Genomic DNA, 16,986 nt, shown 5'->3' on the forward strand with positions numbered 1-16,986 from the left:
TAAGATGCTAAGATAAATTGAGCTTGACCTGTAAAATAGTAGAAAAATTTGTGAAATACTTAAATCTTTTTAGAGGTTTGTTGAGTATGGTACTGGCTCAGTCAGCTTTTAGAAATAGCCACTCAGAAAAATGTAACAGATGCTATTAAACTGAAAACTTAGCCATAATTGCCTACCTAGTGCTATTAAATCTTACAATTATATCTAGATAATCAAACTCCGACAGCTAACAGTAGTATTTCAGATTCTGAAGTGCTGTATTTGATGGTGAATACTCACTGGAGTGAAGTACTGTTTTGTAGTTGACTCTGGGGCTGTGTGTATGAGTTGGATTAGAGAGCAGCCAGGCATTATGCATATGATTTTCAGAACTGAACTGCTTTTTTTGCTGCATTCACATAACCGAGCCAGGCACCTTTAGTCATAGCTCAACTTAGAGCAGAACCAAAATCAAGTTTAAGCTCTTTGACTGTAACATCAACCTCCAAGGCAATGTAGTACCACTTTCTTCTTTGGTTTCTCTAGTTTTAGATGAAGTCTTTCATCCCATGTAAAATCGAATGGGTATAGGAAAGCTAAAATACAATGTAAATAAACCAAGATTTTATATGTAGACTTCAGGATGTTAAGCTTTGCTTTAAGTGCTCACAGAACTGCCACAAGGTTTTCAAATTCCAGTATTAAAGACACCCAGACACATACTTTCCAAACCAAGAAACTTTGGGTTTAAATACCTGAGTTTGTCACTGTGGACTTCTTAATATGTTCTGGTACAGATGAATAAAGCTGTCTTTTGAATAATCATGCACAGTGTTGAGGAAGGATTTTGCTGTGTATTCTGCTGGCCTGATGAGCATGACCATGTAAAGTTTGTGTGCGTCCTTAATTCTTTGCTGCCAAAAATAGCAAGTTTTTTTATGATTTTGCCAAAGAGGACTATATTTCCGTTTACTGGCATTGGAAACAATAGTCCCTTAATCATCTAGTGGGATAATCAGTTGTCTCCTGTTAAAAGTTACTTTGGTAGGATCAAAATGATGTAATGGTATCAATCTTAATTCCCACTTCAATAGGGCTAGCAATTCTTACCTTGTTCTGTTTTTTTTATAGCCTGCAATCTGCTTTGTGTTTGGGACAAAAAACCCTCAAAAACTGGAAGGCAATATTTTAAAAACTGTTAAACTTCCTTTTCCAATTCTTCCCAATGACTGCTTTTTCAATGTATGATGCTAAGGCACTAATAGAAGCCATCAGCACCTGAAGTTTTATAAGGATTTAAAAAATTCTTTCCCAACTGAGATATGTATTTATTAGTATTTCAAAATGTATTGCTGTAAGCAGCAGTCAAAGAGCAAAATAAAGCTGAAGAGGAAAAAAATCTGAAAAAATACAATATGGCTGAGGAAAATTTACAAGTCAGACAAAATTATTTTAGGCAAGATCCTGCTGGTTTGCTTTTTGGAAACAGCAATGAGAGCTGTCAACATTCAGGAAATGCTTAAAACAGACAAAGTGTGTGACTTACTTCAGTCTCTGTGTGAAGATAGACACATGAGTTATTTTTAAAAGCATGTGAATCTCCTCAGAGAGCCTTATTAAAGAATGTATTCCACAAGATAGATGCATACTCCAGGGTGTTTTGAGGAAAACTAAATGTCTTTTCTTAGATGAATATTTCCTGAATGGAAGATCTCTATAGGTCAAATTCTGACAGACAAATCAAACAATTTGGGGATGAACTGGTAGAGTCAAGCAGCATTGGAGGACAGCATCAGAGTCTTTCAGAGGAGAGGAAAATATAATTGCTGAGTACTGGGGAAGAGCAAGACAGAGGAAAGCAAAGTTGTAGAATAAGAGAAGGAAGCAAGATGCCTGAAAAGAAAGATGCTGAAGAAATAACAGGTCATGGAGTGTAGAAGAAATTAAGCAGAAACAAAAATATTGCTAGGTTGAAGAAAAACGGGGGGAAAAATGCAAGTGAAAAATGTCCTTACTTTGTAGGTAGAGGCTGAAGTAGGTTGTGTTTTACACTGTGCTTTGTGATAGTTGGACATTTGTGAAACCCTTGCTCAGATGGTGCCACGCAGCAGCTTTGTGATTTTGCTGCTGTTGATCAGGCATATGAAGTTTGTTGTAGCATAAGAACCATCTCACAATACAGCAGAGAAACCTTCTCTGTTGTTCTATGTTTCTTCTGTGTGTAGGTGATGTAGAAGACCAAAAAAAGCTCACGGATGTCTGGGCAATCGAACCTCATACATGTCACATACATGCTGACAATTAAAATGTCATCTTGTGAGTAGTATCTAGGAATACACACCACCCAGACCCTCCCATCAATTGCAACCTGACTGCTGTAAGTTGTGAAAATAAATCTGTTGGCACCACCACTACTTACACAGTTTCTGTTGTTTGTGAACTGTAGAATCCCTGGCATGTTTCGTGTTCTTTCCACTACAAACCGAATTATGGTTATTTGCATTTTTACATGAAGTTTCTACCAATCCCTAAGTAATTCAAATTCATTGGAAGTAAGGCTATACAACTTGACTGTTGCATTTTGTCTAAGTAATTATGAATCTTTCCAGTCATTTTCAAACCCTTAGATGTTTATGGGCTTTTAAAAATAATCTTGCATATTTACATTGGTTTGTTTTGAACATATTACTTGTTACCTCAAGGCTAAGCTCCACAAAATGCTATAGCCTGGTTTTAATGAAGACTTGTCAAAATATCTGACTTAAATGGTATAAGAAAGGAAAGTTCACCCTGGATTTTCTTTCAATGCAGTCCTTTAGCATGGATCTTGTTTGTATCCTCTGTTCTTTTATTTAAAAGGCAGTGGCTTTTGTCTAGTTCTTGAAATAATATATAGTGTTTCTTACATCATAACCTATATTTTGCTCTTACTTTGGGTCATGAGACAAAAGATGCATCTATATTCTAAAGGAGATTCTTGAACTGACTTGCTAGAACTGCTATCTGACATTGTCTGTGTAAGATCTCCTTTTTCTAGGTTTCTATTCTTCTCGAATATTAAAGAAAAAGGCACAAGGCTTCATTGATTCCCATGATTTGTGTGGTGTGTGAACTTAAAATTATAACATTTGATGGTGTGTAACTTCACTGAAGAAAGACTTGTAGTATTGTATATAGATGGGACTCTACATTCAGTGCATGTGTTTGAATGCCACAGGACTTTTTAGTGGTAATTAGGATGCTTGCTTGCACTATCACAAAACAATAAAGCTGTAAAACTCAGACTGGTGGACCATAGGGCTTGAATGAAGTGTAAGTTAATATTTGGACACGAGCTGGTGATGTGCACGTGCAGCCGAGAAAGCCACTTGTGTCCTGGGCTGCATCCAAAGCAGTGTGGGCAGCAGGGCAAGGGAGGGGATTCTGCTCCTCTGCTCTGCTCTAGTGAGACACCACCTGCAGTGCTGCATCAGCTCTGGGGTCCTCAGGACAGGAAGGACCTGTTGGTCTGAGTCCAGAGAAGAGACACAGAAATGGTCTGAGCTGGAGCACATCTCCTGTGAGAAAAGACAGGGAAAGCTTGGGGTTGTTTAGCCTGGAGAAGAGAATTATCCAAGGAAACTTATTTGAAGCTTTTTAGTACCTAAAGGGGGCTTATAAGAACGGTGGGGACAGATTTTTTTATAGGAACTGTAGTGATTCTAAACTAGAAGAGGGTATATATATATATATATATATATAAGGAAGAAATTAATTACTGTGAGGATAATGAAACATTGGCACAGGTTGCCCTGAGAGATGGTAGATACCCCATCTCTGGGAATCCCAGGATCAGGTTGGATGGGGCTCTGAGCAACCTGCTACTAGTGGAAGGTGTCCCTGCCCAGTGCACAGGGGTTGAACTAGATGACCTTTGAAGATCCCTTCCAACTCAAACTATTCTATGATTTTAGAAAGAAAAATAGTTGTCAGTAATATCTTATAAATAAATAACTTAATAGCCCTTAAATATCTAGTCTGTTCTAATCAAACTGTACTTGATTGACAGTAAGCTATTTGAAATCTCAGAACTAAGAGATTTTGCTTTTGTGTAACTGGCTACAGTTGGGATCCAATTTCTCTGGAGAAGTAGCTGAGCAATACCATCTGCCCAAGTTACTTGAATCACTTTAAATCTCTCTACCTTTGTACTGTGTTGCATTTTTTCTTTTTATATTCTTTAACCTTGTTTGACAGTAATGCTGTCATTCTAATATAAGGATAGTCTTTGAAGCTTTTGTGCAAGCAGTTTTCAAATCTTCATTAAATTTTTTTCTGTCTGTAGATGATGTTACTCAAGATGTCTGAAAAGATTTGAAGACTTGCTTCTATAACACAAAGTGGTTTCTAGTTTAGCCCATGAAACATACTGAGCATCCAATTAATGTGGTCAGAATGAAACTAAGCAGCAGAGAGAAATTTTTAGAAGTTTTTTACTTTAGTTAAATACTAAACACCGAAGGAGTTCACCTAGTGAACATGGAAATAAATTGGTATACATGTAAGGACCTGAGAAGGCAGAATATATCCAGTATGGGCCCACATGTGGGGCCAAGCCAAAGGATGTAATAAAAAGAGAAGAGCTGAAATGGTAGAAGAGAAACTTGAGTTTTTAAGACGTGAAGGTGCTTGATGAAGTATCTAATCTCAGTAAAGGAGGCAAAAGGTTTTGTTCATTAAAATAGCTCACTGAGAAAGCATCTTTTGTAGATTAAGTTTGTCTTTTCCCCAGAAACTATTAAATCTTTTCTTCTGTATGTTTCCCTTCTTTCATAGGGATTGGACAAAGGTTACTTTAATGTAGGAGGGAAAAAGTTTCCAGAAGGGAAAGATTCAGCAACGTATTTTCCTGTACCTTATGACCTGCCACCAGAACAGTATGGAAGCAAAGGTAAGTTTTGTCTTCAGAGGAAAAGTAGGCTTGTATTCTACACGAAACAAGCTAATTGAGAACTCTGAGTCAGTTGAATACTGCTGTGTTCCAAAGATTTATTTTAACTTTTTTGTGGTGTGATTGTATGCTATTTGATATCAGTTCCATGTTCTGCTTTGGACTTCAAAGAAGCAACTAGAAGGTTCTTAATTCTAATATTTTTCTTTATTGTTTAAGTTTTGGATCAATAACTCCAATGCTAGTTTTTATTCTTTTGTGATTCTTATATACATTAAGAAATAGATATTCTTTATGGAATCAAAGTGGGTTTTTGCAGAACTAATAGGAGAAGGAGAAATAGGTTGAAAAGGGAATGTTTGGAAGAGAGCAGGCATGAGCTAAATACAGTCCTCTGGAAGTGGAATGTGAAAGAAATACTGTAGTGCAAATGTGAAATAATTCCTGTCAGTCAGAAGAACGAAGAGTTGCTTTTCCTCCATTCTATATTTCATAGGTTATATTTCATAACACTTGAAGAGGTGTACAAAATCTCAACTGTTGCAGTTTCTGAGACTATCTCTAGAACATGGAAATCAGGAAAGTGATAAGTGAGTGTGGCTGTGAGGTGATGGCTGAAAAATATAAAAATATATTGAGCATAACGTTGATGTGCAACTTGCAATATTTGGGAAGAGTAAATTTTTATATTTTTGTTCTTAAAACAAATGTCAAAAGACTTTTTTTTGAGAAGCCTTCATCTAAGAAAGACGGCATCTAGGACAGAGCTTGAAATAGGAGTAACATAGTTTATAGAAACTCAAATGTTTCAGTAAATCTTTGAACTAATGAATGGTGTGGGGAGAAAGAAGATTTAAAAGCTAAGAAGTCAACAGACTTTATAATAGAGTCTTACACAGTAAATAAAATTGAAGGCACTGGGTGATTGAAATTCTGCTGTAGGATCAGAATATGAGCTTGATGCTTCTTCCTGTAGTTGAAGTAAGATGGCTTCACCAGCATATTCTACATTAAGTGACCTGTAGTAAACACCAGCCATGAGCCTTCCTGTTGGCTTGACCTCCGTTTTTTTACCTGTGCACTTTCACTCATTGCTGCTTTTCAAACACAGCTCTGTGCAGTTGATACCCTTTTTTCTATATGGTGAAAAGCCTGCCTTCCTTCTGGATAGTTTGTAGGCACTGATTGAAGTGTCACCTGATTCAGGCCACCAAGTTTCTGTACAGTGGCTCCAAGCTCCTGTTTGCTCTCCATGCTGCATGCATTGGTATAAAGTCTTGTTGGCTGGGCTGTTAACCATGTCACTTTTTTAGAGCAACAAGCCCTAAGTGCTTTGCAGCATTTCACAGTTATTTTCTTGTTGGTTCCTAATGCAGCAGCAGCCCTTGGCTCTTATAGGTTGCTCAAAACTCTTCCACTACTACCTCTAGATTAAAGCCCTTGCTTGAAGTTCTGGCCAGCTTGTTGGAAAGAGGCACATGCCCCACTTAGGTGAATGTCTTCAGCTTCCAACAAGCCTTGCTTCTCACCAGTAGACCCATGGTCATGCAAGTCCAAACCTTAAAAACAGCTACACAGCCAAGCATTCACCTCCTCAGTATGAGGCATGTTCTGTAGCTTCTGGAAAGATGGATTGTTCTGCTCTAAGAACTTGCTGCTTGCCTAAAAGACCTCTTAAGTGGTTTCAGTTTTCCCAGAAAGGAATACTGGTCCAATGTATAAATGATAATGCAAACTGTTCTGCTGTTTGATTCAGTATAAAACAGTGTGAGTACTGTTGTGTCAGGGAGCAGAGGCAGGGACTGTACTGGGCTTATGAGCTAATGACAGGGTAAGAATATACTACACCTACATCAACTGGCTGTTGTGCTCTGGGATATGTATGGACTGTCTGCTTGTTAACAAATGCTCAAACTGATTGGTTTAAAAACATTTTTCTAAGAGATTATACTTAAATTTTTGGAGATTTTAAAACAGATTACCAGAATCCATTTATATTCTCAAATGTTTCATATACTGTCTTCTTTGTGAATAAATGTGCTTGTACAGTTGATATTGTACGTGGTTTAATTCAAACATTTAACCTATTGTGTCAGTGAATTTTGTGCATATTCCAACTAAATGTAAAGATTTTTTTTCAAAATAACTCTTTTAACTTTCTTCATGGAAAACTTACTTCTCTAGAGAACTGATTTGACTGACTGTAGTTCTGGTTTTGGGTCTTAGCTTTCTCTGGTGATATGCACAGATGTCGGAATTTAGGTTGTCTAGGCTTTGGCAGTGGAAATGAAGCCGGCTGCCTATGCTGTTTTAAATCTCTTTCCTGAATATTCTGTTTAAGTTTGTTACCCTCCTGGTGAAAATGATGTTGAAAGAATTCTCATGTTGAGGGAGGGATTCATAAAATAATCTGTTCTTAACAATACAGTTGTCAACTCCCAAACTCTCTGGAGTGTGATATAAATAGTTTTAATAAAGAGAAGCAAAAATGCAAGTAATTACCCTTTCCCCAAAGAAACCATATTGACTGATCCTTATAATTGAAGGAGAAAAGGCTCTGGGGAATTTTCCTTGAACTCAGATTCTCTAACCACAGGAAAACAAAGTACGTGTCACTTTCATATAATCAGAAAAATCCTACTAGGGGCAGGAGAAAGGAGAAGTGGGCAGAATAGTGAAGAGACAGTCAGGAGCAGGGCCATGCATTTGCCATAAAGTTCTACTTGGAAGATTCCAAAATCTTAAAAGCGACGTTTTTTTCCTGTACTTGTACAAATTCTAACAATGGATCAGATATACTTAGAGGATTATATTATTATATAATGTAACAAAATTAAAGAAAATCAGTTTCCTAGTTTGTGGAAATAATTTAATTGCAGAGATTCTTTGTCATTCTGTCACAAAGGCTTTCTGTGATAATACTTGATGTTTATCATATTGGACAGGACTTCAGCATGAAAACAGTTACATATGAAATAAATGCGTCTTGAAAAGTAATAAAATATATCTCAGGACATACAATGACAAACTTACCAGTAAATTATGTAAGTAATTGTTCTCAGACATAATAATTAATGAGGTTGATCCACAACCTTTTAAAGTCCATTAAGTTCAATAGTAATGAAATAATTTGGTCTCTGCCTACTTTTCTTGTACCAATATAACAGGGAGGAAAAAGATAAGGAAGTCTTGTCCTACTGTGCCTGGTTTGCCCCATTAGTCAGTGGGTTTTATTCTAAAACTCAAGTTTTAGGCAAAACAGAAAAATAGAATTACTTGGAGAAAGTAATAAAGATTTTCTTCTTGTTTTTCTTCCAAAAATTTCTAATGAGTGTAAGTTGATAATTATGAGACAGATAACTTCTTGGATTTTTACTCATTTTCTCTCCTAGAGAGATGGATTGTCCCTTGCTGAAACATAGTCATGGGCTGAGCTGTACTCATTGAAGGGTTCACTAATGTGTTAAGATATCACCAGTATGGAAATTATAATATTTAAAATTCTAATATGACATATATTTAAAATTTTGCCATTACTTTCATTTAGTTTCCAGCTGTATTTCAGACTTGCACAGACCTGTTGTACAATACATGAACAGGTAAACTCTACCTACTTCTGCCAGCCAGACTCATTTGATCCCCCTGAAGCAAACGAAGAATAAAATTTACCTGAGCCTCAAACCACTGCAGTAGCAGCCTAGGAACTTGAAGTTGCGATGGGGAGTTTGCAGAATTTCTTCTGTGAAAGAAATCATACCAGAAATATTTTAAGTAGCTCATTTTGACTACATAGGATGATTTAAAAACAAACAAACAGAAACACCCAACCACCCAATCAAAGCTACCAGCAAATGCTATAATGCTTGGAAAAATAGGTTTGGACCTAAAAATAGCTAGAGAATTATTATATAATCAATTAGCTCAATGAATAGCAAATCTATGGTTTATATGTGTTGTAAAATATATTGTATTATAGTACACTATTTTGGCCTACTTCATTTGGTGTTTTTCCTAGTTGGTTGAATACTAGTATATAGAAGATAAATGTGTATGCAAGAAAATAAGACAGGTGCCAACTCAGTTGAGATGACCCTAGAGTGAAGCTATATATTAGTCTCTCTACATGCTATTACATGAATTACCTTAGTTTTGCCCTTTGTTGAAGATTTCTTTCCTGAACAATTCTTACAACTTGCAAAAATGTATTAAGATGTATTTCATTATGTTCCAGTGGGAAAATATATTTTACCCTTAGTAAGTGAGGACTAAAGCTGTCAAATTGCATGCTGGAAAAATGAGTTCAAGCTTTGTGCAGAAAATGACTGTCCATTTAATTCATTAGTTCTCTAGCTGAAGTCTTCAACCTCTGCACAAAAGGATCTTTAACATATTTCACAAGAGCAGCTCTTTCCCTTGTGAAGGGCCCTGCTCACTGTTCAATGTTCCACTGCCACATTTACATGGAAAAGCAAAATGACCTTTTTCTTGTAACTTCGTATATTCCATGCTTGATATTTTATCTGATTTCCAGTGAATGGGAATTGGGAGTGTGGTGAAAATGCATTTGGTAAATATTTATAGTAAATTTCAGGAAACTATAGTATTGCATCTTATTTATTGCATATAATGTGTTGTGCTGGATAAAAGGAAGAAAGACTTCATGGCTTATTTGCCTCCAGCTCTGGCAGGCTTAGGTATCTGTGTTTAACCTGTTACCTAAAGAGTTGAAAGAATTTTCATTTATCCTGCTTTGTGCTTGTGGCACAGTGCTTAAAAGAAGAGATTGGTGTTTTGTCCAGCAAAGCTGTAGGAATTCTTTGTTACTCTGAGCTCCCCCACAGGGACCTGCTATATCCTCAGGAGGTCATATAAGTTCTAGGAAAATCTCACTGTGTGTGGCCTCTACCTTTCTCTAACCTTTGTTTCTTGTTTTAAGTTCTAGAATGTTCCACTACTTTCTCTGTCAAGTAGTTAAAATATTTTTGAAGAAATTAAGATGAAGACTTCTGGGAAAGTAACTAATGTTTTTCAATAGCCACCTTTTTTGTCTAATTAACATTGCATAGCTGCTTGAAACCCGTGTACTTTCTAGGGTTTGAAAGAAAGAAACTAGCAACATCCTGTATGAATTTTTAGAGAACTTCAAGTACTTTCAGTGTGCCTTATAATGCACAAAGTCTGAGAATATCCTTTCTTCTTAATAGATGACAACTAGAAGCTAATCCCGTTTCTAGTGATTCTAATACACTGAACAGAAAATATTTCACTTATTTAGCATTCAGAGCAATGGTAAATATAAATCAGAGTATGTTTAGAACTTTAGTTTTCAGTTTTTTCAAGAAGCAAGTGTATATTATCATTGTAAATCATAGCCCAGAGTGAGGAAGCCAGGGTTGAAACCAATCTCATTTGCTTTGGTCTCAGTTTCCTTCCTCGGCAGAACCAAAAGCACCATTATTGATGCTAAACCTGCAGTTTGAGACTGATGCTCTCATAATGCAGTGTGACATCTGAGGCTGCCTCAGAGGACCTCCCAGAGTCCAAGTGTAACATTTGAGTACACTTGTTGTCCCAGCTGTTGATGATAATGAAGAAATTAACAGTGTGTGAGAAGAAACTCGAGTTACAGAGTCCCTGTTTAGTTTGGCCACTTCTATGTAATATTATGATTGGGTTGCAGGCCAGAAGAGCCACTTGACTATCTGATTTGCCACATGTTACTAGCCAACTTCTTTGAACTCAAAGCTTATGCTTGGCTAAGGGAGATGTGCTTCAGATTATTAGGTGAGAGCACTCTCAAGAGATGGTAAATTCACCAGATGGTCAGTATTTTGCTTTGATAGTTGGTCAATTCAAGAATTTTAAAATGCCGTTTGGTTTGGGTATTTTTTTTTTAATGTTGGATGTATGATTTCTAGTCTAGTTTTGGAACTTGTATGTGATTTGAGCCATCTTGTGCAGAGGGCAGGATTTGTAGATGAAGTCTGAGGAAATTAACGGAATGACATCCTGACAGATCAGAGTTAAGGTTGCACAGAAGACTTTTACCTGGGCATTTTTCCTTTATACTATTTCTTCACGAATGCTTTAAATTACCAGCAAAAAAGAGTTATATTATGCACGGCTGCATGTTTCCTTGCTGCAGGGAATAACATGCATATTTTACATCTAGCAGTTTTAAAATAAAGAATAAGATCATTCCTATTCTGACATGACAAAGGACTTCATTAATTTTTAGCAGATAACATTTGTTGTGTGTACATGTGCATTATTAACTCTTTTCACATTGCTGTTTTGAGCAATTGCAGTTGATCACATCCAATAGTCAGCTGAACAGCAGAAGGCCATTTGTTGGCAGCAGATGTATCTTTAGGGCAAAACATTTGGAGAATTAAAAAAAAAAATTCTGGTAGCTGACAGTACTCAATATCTAGATAAATAAATCATATAGATATGTCAATCTACTGAAGGCCTCTGCAGGTAACCAACAGATTCAGGCTGTCATAATAAAAAAGACTATCACAAAGCTCAGTGTATCAATGATACTAAGATAAATAAAAGCTATAAACCAGCAGTATTATTTGAGAGTTCCTTGGAAGGGAAGCTGAAAATTATCCAGTCTGGTATTTGGGAATCATACACACAATAGCCTATCTTACTTAGCAAGATGTCATTGTAAATAAAATTTCTTTGTGTCTTTCACAGTACTCAGATTTTTACTTTCGTGTAGAATCTTTTAAATGAGTACTGCAATATTGTTGTATAATATTTCTGTTGTATAACATTATCTTCTTATTGAGCTCCTGTCATCACATCTCAGTTGCAATATTACTATTATCTCTCTTACCAATACAAGTTGCTTGCTGTAGTCGAGAAATTTCACTTCATTTGTGATTTAGATATTACATAGTTTACTGACCGAGTAAATCATCTGTTGTGTGGAGGGAACTTGAAACTTCTAATTCATAAGTATATCAAGGTTATTTTATAACAATTTGGGGGAGGTCTCAGAAAAGTGCAAAATACTTTTTTTTTTTCCTCATCACATCAGCGCTTTGAAACAAAGCAAATCCTATGTTTAAAACTGTGGTACTGGGTTGTGCTTTTTTTCATTTTTTTTTCCCAAACAAGTGGTCATTGTCCCGGCCTTCAGAAATCGTCACTTTTTTTGTGAATATTCATGTAAATCCCACATCTGTTCCCCATCTGCCTTTCCTCCTTGAGATTTTTAAGTATGATTTTTGCATTGAGAGGAGCAAGATTAGCTCCTTTTCAAATGCCATGCTCATCCAGAGGGAGGGGACAAGAGAGACAGGTACAGTGTGCACCTTTTGCAAAATCTTAAGGAAGAACTTATCCAGATTCATGTAGCAGGGAGTGAGTTTGTCATGTATATGTAAAATGACTTGAAGAAGTCTGGTTATTTCTATACATGTGAATACTTGTTGCTTTGAAGCTATTCTTTTTCGATTAAATAGAGGTTAGAATCCAGTCTCTGGGTTTAGAAATCAACCAGGAATTCTCTTACCCAGATCTCCACTCACAGTGCAAAAGACACCCATAATAAGAGGTTCACAAAGGTGCTTTCATTGTGTTTTATACTTTGCTATTCGGTTGCATGTTCCTGGTTTTGACTGTACTGCTATCTGTCGTATTTATGAGAACTTATGAAGGCTTGAGGTGGCCTGCCAGCATGAATTTTTTGAGTGACACTCAGGTGTTACTCAAAATGAACTTGTCTTGTTCTCCAGAGCCTCTCTACCTTTAAGTAAAATGTGGCAGTCTATTCAGTTGTGAGACAATGTTCAAAAATCTGAGTATAACTGAAATAGTGGTCCACCTGAGCTTTCAGATAATGTTTAAGTAGCAGTGGGACTGGAATGCCCCCTTGTATTTATTGAGTGCTGACTCTACTGTTGGAGTTCTGCTGCTTGTAAATGAGGCAAGAGTAAAGCTGTGGTACCAGCCTAGTAGATACTCCAGTGAGGTGCAGTTGAGACAAAGTTGGGGTATCAGAAATGATGCACTGATCTTGAAATATGTGGAAGGTAGGCATGTTAAGAAGACTTTAAAAATTATTTTATGAGACTTTTGTTTGCTCCCCCCAAGAATATCAAAAGCATTGACTTTGAGAAACTTGGCAGTCATTTTTGTATGCAACAGTAAGCAGCTACCATCATGTGGCATTTGTACACAGTCATTGTCTTTTTCTTGTTGATATAGATCCTATTAAAAGTGATGAATAATTTTAAATTGAACCTGACATTTTATAAATAACTGAATTATAATTTGTATCAGCAATAGTTCTACACATGACTATTAAAATATTGTCAGCTGTTTTATAAAATGAACAGCCTCCCATTAACAGAACAAAGTTCCAAGTACAATAATAGCTACCTTGAGCAAATTTTATTTAGATAGCTACAATTAGAACTAAATTAGGTATTGAGGCCTCTCAGCATGCGTTAAGGGGGTGGCTGAAGTTATTTCTGTACATCTTAAGTTTTCCTCTGCCTGCATGTTTTGCTGAATTAAGCAGAGTGACTGCCAGATGGTAGGGAAGTAGGGAAGATGGATATGTCGAAGCTGCATAATGTACTCTTGAGTGACGGATTCCAATGCTTGAGTGGGACTGGATTTATTCTGATGTCATAGATAGAGGTCAGTGTTCAAATCTGAAATATATGTTTGAAATCCTCAATGCTTTTCCCAACATTTGCTTTATTCTGTACCCATTTTTTTAACTGTTAATGTTTACTGTCTGGTAAGATATTCATCTAAAATACAAAAGGTACACCTGGCTCTCCAGCAGGAGACTGATAAACAAGCTTACAGAAATAATGGTGCTGCTTTTTTTTCTTTTTAAGAGATGACTCAAAGTCTAGATATCCTGCAGTTGAACCAGAAACCTAGAGAGCTTTCTTGGCAGTGAATTAAGTGCTACAGTTTCTTCCAGTTTCTGATGGCTTTTATTTTTTTGTATGCTTTGAAATCACCTGTCCGCTATAACAAAAAAACAACCAACTACCCTACTGCTCTCTTCCTGCTGTAAACAGATAAGTTTTAAAACATTTGCATAGCTGGGATTTGTTCTACTGCAACATATGGAGCTACAGTACAAGAATTAAGGACACTCCAGTAGCGAGTAAAAATGAGCACTTAATAGCAAGGTCCCTCTGCCCCATGTTCAATTGCCATGGTACTTGTCACAGTGTGCTGTTGTGTGATTTATATAAGCCTTCATTACTGTTTTTGACACATTCTTACTCTCCTTGCTACAGTAATTCTCACTTCCTGTATTGTCAGAGTTGGCATTGGATCCTGTAAATTTAAAATTGGGTAAAAGTAATCTCAATCAATAGCTATTCCTGTCATCCTTGGTACAATTCAGTTTAATCTATACATATTACAGATTAATGTCATTGTATTCCTTCAGGGCTCATTTTGTACATGGAGAGAAGAAGCAGGCTAAATTTATATAAATTTCTTAATTGACAAAACTCACTGAAATAAAGCGTTAAAGGATTTTTCTCTATTTCAGTAGGAATAGCCTGCAAGAAGTAGAATAATACCTTTGATTCATAGAACAACTGCATTTCTGCCACATGTATGGTAGGCGGAAGAGCACAGAGCAGGTTGCAGAGCTAGCAGTTAACTTCTGGTGTGTTGCCTTTTCTCTTTCCCAAGAGTGGAAAGAGCTTCTGTATTCTGAGAAGTGGGAGGGAGGGAGGGAACTGTGTGGTGCAAACCTGTTGCTCATCTGAAGGCATAATGGTTGAAGAAGTGAGGGGTAAATGTGAACTTTTCAGAGGTCAGGCAGTGTCATTCTTAGGTACTGAATTCTTACTGTGAAATTATTAATACATTGTGAAAAATATTAATGTGTTACCATGCTTATTTGTAATTCCATTGGGTTTAGAGAGACCCAGCACAAAACTTGCTGGCACTAGGCCAAACCAAATTTGGCTGCATTACTGTACTTGTATATTGTCTAAAATACAATTCTTATACAGCTGGTGAGCATGTTGGGTTATAACCATATTTTAAATAATATCTGGAGGAAAGCAAAGTCTTTTGAAAACTCTGTATCTTAGAGTTTAAAAAAAAAAAGTGAACAAAAATTTCCACTAAACTGAAATTGCATGTGATGTTAATTGAAAATGAGTGGGAATTTTGACCTTTCTCTTCCTCCAAAGGGAAAAGAGGAAGAGAAACAAATTTTGCATTTGATAAATTAATTTATCATGAGAATGTTTTTGTTTTGGTTTACAGATCAGCCGTGGATTTGGAATATTCCTTACACTGATGCCCCTGATACACATGGAAATATGTGGGTTCCATCATGAATGTTTTCAGTACTCTGTGATTTTCCACTTGCTAACACTGAGCCTGCCGTGCTACTTGCAAAAACTCGTTGTTTCTGTTCTGTACGCTATAATGTCCGCTATAAAGGCTAATTTGTAGCTGAAACATTAAAATGTTAATAAGGGAGACATTCTTGGAGAATCTATAACCATACTGTTACAAGGGAACCTGCTTTTCTGAATACCTTTTTATATGCTTTTTGTTTACTGTGGTTCCTAATATGGTTTTCAAGATGAGAATTGTTCTCCGAGATTCTCTCTGAATTTATAACTGTAATTAATTTTAAAAATACTGTTCTGCGAGACTGTCAGTTGACTCCAGTAGCTGGAATAAAAGTTAAATGTAAAACTCAAATAAAAATAAAGGCAATCTTGTTAATATATCCTTTGTTCTGACTTCTAAATGTGTACATTTCAGATTGGGTTGGAGCTTGTATCTTGCAAGTGTGTATCAAGTGTTTTATAAAATCAGCAGCATCCCATTAATGGAACACATTGCTTTTATCAAAAATAATGTGGCCAGCAGGACCAGGGCAGTGATTGTTCCCCCATACTCAGCACTAGTGAGGCCACACCTCGAGTGCTGTCTCCTCGAGTTCTGGGCCCCTCGTGACAAGAAAGGCATTGAGGGGCTAGAACATGTCCAGAGAAGGGCAGTGTAGCTGGTGGAGGGTCTGGAACACAAGTCTTCTGAGGGGTAACTGAAGGAGCTGGGAATGTTTAGCAGGAAGAAAAGGAGTCTCAGTGGAGATCTTACTGCTCTCTACAATTACCTGCAAGGAGGTTGTAGCCAGGTGGGAATCAGCCTCTTCTCCCAGGAAACAAGCAAGAGGACAAGATGAACCTTAAGTTTCACTAGGGAAGGTTTAGACTGGATATTAGGGAAAAATTCTTCACTGAGAGTTATCAGGCATTGGAACAGACTGCCCAGGGAAGTGGTGGAGTCACCATCCTTGGAGGTATTAAAAGATGTGTGGATGTACCACTTAGTGATATGGGTTATGGTTTATGTTTGGACTAAGCAGAATTGGTAAATATATTGATTTTTCTTTCCTATTATTTTACAATTCTGCTAAGCCTCACCATCACCACTCTATTGTTACTAAATGGCTGCACACACAGACACTAGGGAGCTGTGTGCTTGTGGTGCTGAAGGGTAGGGAAAACAGCATGTTTTGTGATAGTGATGCACAAGTGACTGTACTGAGAGTAATGGTATTGCACTCGGGGCTCAAGCTCACAAAATATTCACTTTGATTTGAAGTTAATTTAAATGTCAGCAACATGTTTAACCACTTTTTTTTTAACCTGAAACTAAAAGTTAATTTTCTTTTGCTTATGCCAGTGAACATTTCTTTATTCCACCACGCTGAAATGTTATGGATGGCTGACTGATTACACTGTTTGTGCTCTCCACACACTTCAGTTTTTCCAGCTATTTACCCAAGAGCAGTGGGAATAGTGACCTGTTTTACAAGAAAGTATTCTTTAGAATAAGCCATATTCTCATTTTCTTTTTCAATATTCCAGTCAATATCAACTTGCTGCTGTTCTATCCTTTAACAGAGAGCACTTCCTTTAAAAGCCAGCTTCTCAAGAGATGATTAAGTCATTGCCAAGATCAAAGTTGACAAATGAAGGGAATTTGCAATTTTTGATGATCAATGACAGTAGTACACATCTTTCAAAATTGTGCCAGATGATCTTACCTTT

At 36.8% G+C, this 16,986-nt stretch overlaps 1 protein-coding gene across 4 annotated transcripts in view; it reads left to right on the top strand.

Moving 5' to 3' along the window:
- The window catches only part of TDP1 (tyrosyl-DNA phosphodiesterase 1), a 41,333-nt gene extending 25,677 nt beyond the window's left edge, over positions 1-15,656 (top strand). For all 4 annotated transcript variants that reach the window (XR_015804670.1, XR_015804671.1, XM_014869872.2 and 1 more), the window contains 2 exons: positions 4,795-4,909; positions 15,182-15,656. Coding sequence is in view for 2 of the 4 variants with exons in the window: in XM_014869872.2 (XP_014725358.2) it covers positions 4,795-4,909; positions 15,182-15,255 (189 nt within the window). In the remaining 2 variants the exon portion in view is untranslated. The remainder of the gene's footprint in view (positions 1-4,794; positions 4,910-15,181) is intronic.
- The last annotated feature ends 1,330 nt before the right edge of the window (positions 15,657-16,986 follow it).

The sequence above is a fragment of the Sturnus vulgaris genome, chromosome 6, assembly GCF_052056855.1.
Source record: "Sturnus vulgaris isolate bStuVul1 chromosome 6, bStuVul1.hap1, whole genome shotgun sequence".
Classification (NCBI taxonomy): domain Eukaryota; kingdom Metazoa; phylum Chordata; class Aves; order Passeriformes; family Sturnidae; genus Sturnus; species Sturnus vulgaris.